Genomic DNA, 7,525 nt, shown 5'->3' with positions numbered 1-7,525 from the left:
TGCACGGTGGGGAGAAAAGGGGGTATATAGTCTCCTGCTGAACTGTGGAAAACATAATCATTCCCGGATTCTTGAGAGAAAGCATCCTAACTGACAGGTAAGCAAACGCCACTATTACGACGTTTGGGAAAGCCAATCTGAAATGTCGAGTTGTATCGCTAAATGTGTTTGTGTTTCTAGCTATGGTTAAAATCACTTGATTTGAAATACTGCTTTGCTTGGATTGTCTGTGAATACGTGTTTGAGCTGTTGGGATCGAACCATATATTGAGAGAGAAATAATTACTGATTGGAAGTCTTTGCTTTGTTCCAAATGATTGTATTTGGTTCAATTCCACTGTCTTTACAAGGTCTGCTAGTAGACTATCGCTCTTTAAGTCACTGGTTAAACATTTTAACTAATTGTTACGAATTACAGTTGACTATGGTCCTATGTCTACACTTACTAATGAGGACTTCTAATTTGTCACATTTATACTGTAGTAATTGGTGGTCTGTATTGACGATATACCTCACCAGGCAATGGTATGGCTTTGTTCTTGCTATTTAGGCCTTGATTCATTCATCCTCGTTTGTTTTTACAAGAATGGCTGAAGACGATTTGCTGCACTGGTGGTTGACAATGGTTCAGGCATGTGCAAGGCTGGTTTTGCAGGAGACGATGCTCCCCGTGCTGTCTTCCCCTCCATTGTTGGAAGACCCAGACATCAGTTGGAACCATACTGGGCTCTTGGATATCGGATTCACTTATATAGGCTATGTAGTTTGTGTCCTAGAATGCCACCTTTCCAACAAGTCAGTTTGTTGAATTTCTGCCCTACTAGAGCTGCCCTTGTCAACTGTAAGTGCTGGTATTATGAAGTGGAAACATCTAGGAGCAACAATGGCTCAGCTGTGAACTGATAGGCCCACAAGCTGACAAATGGGACTGCTGAAGCATGTAAAAATTGTCTGACCTCGGTTGCAACACTTCTCTACCATGTTTCAAACTGCCCTGGAAGCAACATCAGCACAAGAACTGTTCGTTGGAGTTTAATTAAATGAGTTTCCGTGGCCGAGCAGCTGCACACAAGCCTAAGATCACTATGTTGCAATGCCAAGCGTTGGCTGGAGGGGTGTAAAGCTCACCGCCATTGGACTCTGGCACAATGGCAACACGTTCTCTTGAGTGCTGACTCACGCTTCACCATCTTGCAGTCCGACAGATGAATCTGGGTTTGGCGGATGCCAGGAGACCGCTGCCTGACTGCGTAGTGTCAGCTAAAGTTTGGTGGAGGAATAATGGTCTGGGGCTGTTTTTCATGGTTCAGGCTAGGCCACTTAATTTCAATAATGGGAAATCTTAACACTACAGCATACAATGACATTCTGGATGATTCTGTGCTCCTGTCTTTGTGGCAACAGTTTGGGTGAAGACCATTTCCTGTTTCAGCATGTCAATACTCCTGTGCACAAAGCAAGGTCCATACAGAAATGGTCTGTGGATCGTATGGAAGAACTTGACTGGCCTGCACAGAGCCCGGACCTCTACCCCATCGAACACTTTTGTGATGAAATGGAACACACTGCTAGTCAGGCCTATTTGCTCAACATCAGTGCCTGACCTCACTAATGCTCTTGTGGCTGAATGGAAGCAATTCCCCACAGCAACGTTCAAACATCTAGTGAAAAGCCTTCTCGGAAGAGTGGAGGCTATTATAGCAGCAAAGGAGGGGACCAACTCCATATTAATACCCATGATTTTGATTTTGGAATTGAGATGTTTGACGAGCATGTGTCCACTTTTGGTAATGTTCTCTATTTCTCTATTTGACTTTGGGATAGTTTGAGGAGGCTATACAGAGCTCTTCCTTCTGGGGGTGCTCTTGGGCCAAGAGGTCCACTAAATGGACAAATATTGGCCAGAAATTGCCTTATTAAAAAGAAAGGGACAKCCCTCCCCAAAAGCATAATGTATTGGTAGCCTAAAACTAAAGATTGTGATTTCATGAGTTAAGAAATTGATTGATGTGTATAAGAAACATACAGGCAACTCAAGCCAACATTTGATGAAAACAACTTCTGTAGTGTATCGTAACTTGAGTTTATGCATAGTGCAGGGACAAAGTGTAACGGTAGTGTCTCTTTCCCCAGGGTGTGATGGTGGGCATGGGACAGAAGGACAGCTACGTGGGCGACGAGGCCCAGAGCAAGAGGGGCATCCTGACTCTGAAGTACCCCATCGAGCACGGCATTGTTACCAACTGGGACGACATGGAGAAGATCTGGCATCACACCTTCTACAATGAGCTGCGTGTGGCCCCCGAAGAGCATCCCGTCCTGCTCACAGAGGCCCCACTCAACCCCAAAGCCAACAGGGAGAAGATGACCCAGGTAAGTGGGGGCATTAGTGTCTTTTACAAATGGAACACTGTGGCAGTAGTAAATAAACCCAGGCATTTTATTTACTACATGTGAAGACTCCTCATCCACTAGCAGAATGTAGAGCAGTAGACATCAGGGTTACTCTGTTCACCTTGCCTGAGGGTAGGTATTGATTAGTGGTGGGCCTCACATTCTTAGCAGTAGGTGTTTAAAACACCCTTTTTATAAAGGGTCTCGCATAGTCCTAATTCCCACCTTCTATTATTCTACCAGATCATGTTTGAGACCTTCAACAGCCCAGCCATGTATGTAGGTATCCAGGCCGTGCTTTCTTTGTACGCATCTGGTCGCACCACAGGAATCGTGATGGATTCCGGGGATGGCGTTAGCCACACGGTGCCCATCTACGAGGGCTACGCTCTTCCCCACGCCATCCTGCGTTTGGACCTGGCGGGACGCGACCTCACGGACTACCTGATGAAGATCCTGACTGAGCGTGGCTACAGCTTCACCACCACGGCCGAGAGGGAGATTGTGCGTGACATCAAGGAGAAGCTGGCCTACGTGGCTCTGGACTTTGAGCAGGAGATGAGGACCTCTGCTGCCAGTTCCTCTCTGGAGAAGAGCTACGAGCTGCCTGATGGACAGGTCATCACTATCGGCAACGAGCGCTTCCGGTGCCCTGAGACCATGTTCCAGCCGTCCTTCATTGGTGAGATGTTTTCTGCGTATTAAAGAGGAACTTCAGCTAAAAATGTCCTTGTTAAAAGCCATTTGTTTATGGTTGGCKACTATAGTAATTCTAGTCCTGAAATCCACATTTCTATCCACTACTAAAATTAAGGCTGAATGTTTCCTCTTGGTAGAGGTCACACACTCAAGATGCACCCTTTATGTATTGATATGACTATTCATAGGCACTAAACACCCAATTTTTTTTTTTTTGGGGGGGGGTACACTTTTTGAAAATCAGCGGACAAAGGTTCCATTTGGCCACTGGAGTCGCTCTTTAATACATGTACAAATGTTCTTGTCTAGACAATGTTACTCAGATTAGTGACATCATTCACCACTACACAAACCATTTTCACAATCCTATGGAGCTCTGAGGTTCTTGCCAGTTGCGTGTTCACTGACCTTATTAAAAGAGCCGTACTTGTAGGCCTGTTATTTCTGTTCCTAGGAACATGCACATGCTTGCTTTTGTAGGAATGGAAAGCACTGGAGTGCACGAGACCACCTACAACTCTATCATGAAGTGTGATGTGGACATCAGGAAAGACCTGTATGCCAACACTGTTCTCTCTGGTGGAACCACCATGTTCCCTGGCATCGCCGATAGAATGCAGAAGGAGATCAGTAGCTTGGCACCCCCTACTATGAAGATTAAGGTGGGCATTCATGTGTGARTCTGTGAATTTCAGCCCATGGGCATTCAGTGAGGCATCTCTTGACTAGCCCAAATAATTTTTATTTTTTTCCCTCAAGTTGATCTCTGTTTTGCTTCCCAAATACTTTCATCAGAAATCACATTTATTAATGTATTCTGCACTAAAACAACTTTAGTMMACCTCCCTGTTTTACTAATGAATATGTTCAAATCTCTCGTCTCCAGATCATCGCCCCTCCCGAGCGTAAATACTCTGTGTGGATTGGCGGCTCCATCCTGGCCTCTCTCTCCACCTTCCAACAGATGTGGATTTCCAAGCAGGAATATGAGGAATCTGGCCCGTCTATCGTCCACCGCAAATGTTTCTAAAGCCTCGACCCTTAACCTCAGTTACTCCTTTCAGGGAGTTTGTTATTTCAGATGGCTCTCCTGTCCAGAAGCGAACACCTTGCCCCTATCCCCTAAGCATTTGTGTGGCTCTAAAATGATCAGATGAGTAGAAGTGAATTCCACCTAAACAGTAGAGATAAAGCCATATTGTTTCAGTTCTACATTGTGTCCTGGGGGGGAGTGACAGGGTGGTTTCTGGGTAGGCGCAGTGTTAGGGCTGTGGCATTCTGTGTTGTATTTGTTACTATTCGTCTTGCCGTACCATGTAACATCTGCTCCTGGGCCATTGAATAAACGTTCACTGTAACTTGATACTCTGTGTCGTCTGTATTTGAAACATTAAGTCTTGTCATATGTTCAGAATGCATTTGTCACTTTGTTATTTACTGATCATTTCAGGGAATGATGTGGTTTGAGATTCTGACTTTGTCCACTGGGTGGCACTATTGCCTGATCTATCTACTGGAAAGTGAAATGTTTGACTGTTTCTTGTCATTGCAGCAGATAAGATGCCTTAATGTATTTGTCATTGACTGGAACCCACTGCAGATTAAATCAAATGGGTGAATCTAACGGTGTTCTCATTGTGAACCTCACGTTTATGGCTTCATCTCTCAGCTCTTTGGGATGTGCTGGCCAGGTATGACATTCTTTCATCTCAGTATAGATGAAGGCACGGTGAAGAAGCCACTTCTATAATGTACACTGAAAGCCCACTGTCTTACAGGAGTACATGCTAATAACAGAAGTAGCTGTTCTCATCACAACAGTGATATGAACATAAGAGAACAGAATTTTATATCAGGGGGGTCTTGTCATAAAGCTTTGCAGGTGTGTGTTCTACACCAGTGCTAAAACACCTGATGACAGGAATAAAATCCAGACTAAAGCAGGTGAGTTTACCAAAGCCTGTTTTGGCATAGGTAACGCTGGTCAACTCGGGTGGTACGGCATGCACATCTCAATTGAACTCGAAGACAGGTCCACTGATTTTCATTATCTAGACCTGGACACCAGATGGGTGCAATTTTAAGATCCTATAGAACAGCTCTCGGGTTAGTCCTGAAAGTAAAACCTGCAGACTCCAGAATCCTGATTTACATGCACATGTCCACTAGATGCAGTGCCGTCTTCTCATTCTGTCACATGACCTACACTGGTGGGGAGCAGGTGCTGCTTTCACATGACCTACACTGGTAGGGAGCAGGTGCTGCTTTCTCATTCTGTCACATGACCTACACTGGTAGTGAAGACAGTGTTTGAGGTCCAAACACTTAAGACAACCCTATCCCTCGGCCCTCAAATTAAGTGGACACTTCTGATGTATCATGACGTCTGAGTATACACTTGCACATTAAGGGGCGATGAAGGAATGGTTTTTAAATGGACCGCCTTGCCGAAATTCGTACTCGTTCATCCCGCACCGTAGCTTTATATGCGCTACAATTATGATGCATGGCTACTTATATTAAATATATTATTAATATACGCCTACTGTATGAGAGCGCAAGCAAATTAATTAGCTATATACGTTATCCGGCCTAACTGGAACTTCTGAAGGGATACAATTTCCAAAAAACATATTTACTTTTAACGAGATGTGTTTGTGCCATCATGTGCATTAGAACAATTTCTAACTGATTTACATTTGTTTTGACTTACACTTGTATGTTGACTCCATATTGGCGCTCACTTTACATTTTTGTCTGACTTTCTTGCGGATGCACAATCGTCGAATTGAATTATGAGCTTCAGGCCGGAGTGAACATAATTGTACACTTGCAACCTTGACTAAAACGAGGGCTGAGGGCTTACGTTACAACTTCCCATGCGTGGCTAATCATTTGGACCGCCTCCAAGATGGTGATGGGGATTCACCAGGGCATAAGACGGGGTGTGTCTTTTTGAGTTTGAACCGCAGCCAGTGCTGCCTTCACATCCTGTCACATGACCTACACTGGTAGTGAAGACGGTGCTGCCTTCACATTCTGTCACATTGACCTACACTGGTAGTGAAGACTGTGCTGCCTTCACATTCTGTCACATGACCTACACTGGTAGTGAAGACGGTGCTGCCTTCACATTCTGTCACATGACCTACACTGGTAGTGAAGACGGTGCTGCCTTCACATTCTGTCACATGACCTACACTGGTGTGAAGACGGTGCTGCCTTCACATCCTGTCACATGACCTACACTGGTAGTGAAGACGGTGCTGCCTTCACATCCTGTCACATGACCTACACTGGTAGTGAAGACGGTGCTGCCTTCACATCCTGTCACATGACCTACACTGGTAGTGAAGACGGTGCTGCTTCACATTCTGTCACATGACCTACACTGGTAGTGAAGACAGTGCTGCTTTCACATTCTGTCACATGACCTACACTGGTAGTGAAGACGGTGCTGCTGTCACATGACCTACATTGGTAGTGAAGACAGTGCTGCTGTCACATGACCTAACTGGTAGTGAAGACAGTACTGCTTTCACATGCCTACACTGGTAGTGAAGACGGTGCTGCCTTCACATCTGTCACATGACCTACACTGGTAGTGAAGACAGTGCTGCCTTCACATTCTGTCACATGACTACACTGTAGTGAAGACTGTGCTGCTGTCACATGACCTACACTGGTAGTGAAGACAGTGCTGCTGTCACATGACCGACACTGGTAGTGAAGACGTACTGCTGTCAATGACCTGTGAACACTGGTAGTGAAGACTGTGCTGCTGTCACATGACCTACACTGTAGTGAAGACGTATGCTGTCACTATGAACACTGGTAGTGAAGACGGTACTGCTGTCACATAGCCTACACTGGTAGTGAAGACGTACTGCTGTCACATGACCTCACTGGTAGTGAAGACGGTACTGCTGTCACATGACCACACTGGTAGTGAAGACGGTACTGCTGTCACATGACCTACACTGGTAACACTGGTAGTGAAGACGGTACTGCTGTCACATGACTTACACTGGAAACCAGCAGTACTGCAGACCTCCAGTGTATGATTTGAATGCCCCTGCTGTATAGAATTATAGGTTAAATCGGGTTTCAAACTCAATCCACGGAGGGTCGAGTGTCTGTGGGTTTTTCTTTTTTCCTTTCAATTAAGACCTAGACAACCAGGTGAGGGGAGTTCCTTACTAATTAGTGACCTTAATTCATCAACCAATTACAAGGGAAAACCCACAGACACTCTTCCTTCCGTGGAATGAGTTCGACACGTGTGTGAAATCAATTTGGTTCACTGTAGTCTTTTGAAAGGGGCGGGAATTGCATGAACAACCAATCCATAGACAGTTTCACACCCAACTAGCTGTCTATTGTTTCCCATCCTTTTGAGGAAAATCCATGTAGCTTTGGCCCCTTGTGGGGT

At 45.2% G+C, this 7,525-nt stretch overlaps 1 protein-coding gene across 1 annotated transcript; it reads left to right on the top strand.

Annotated features, from left to right (window-relative positions):
* The first annotated feature begins 586 nt into the window (after positions 1–586).
* LOC112074402 (actin, non-muscle 6.2-like) lies at positions 587–4,456 on the top strand. The gene is given in 6 exon segments (XM_024141584.1): positions 587–599; positions 602–711; positions 2,134–2,373; positions 2,638–3,076; positions 3,574–3,755; positions 3,980–4,456. Coding segments are annotated over 6 exon segments (1,128 nt in total). The 3' UTR covers positions 4,124–4,456.
* The last annotated feature ends 3,069 nt before the right edge of the window (positions 4,457–7,525 follow it).

This window comes from Salvelinus sp. IW2-2015, unplaced genomic scaffold (genome assembly GCF_002910315.2).
Source record: "Salvelinus sp. IW2-2015 unplaced genomic scaffold, ASM291031v2 Un_scaffold2619, whole genome shotgun sequence".
Classification (NCBI taxonomy): domain Eukaryota; kingdom Metazoa; phylum Chordata; class Actinopteri; order Salmoniformes; family Salmonidae; genus Salvelinus; species Salvelinus sp. IW2-2015.
Note: the sequence above shows the minus strand (reverse complement) of the source record. Positions and strands in the feature narration are given on the sequence as shown.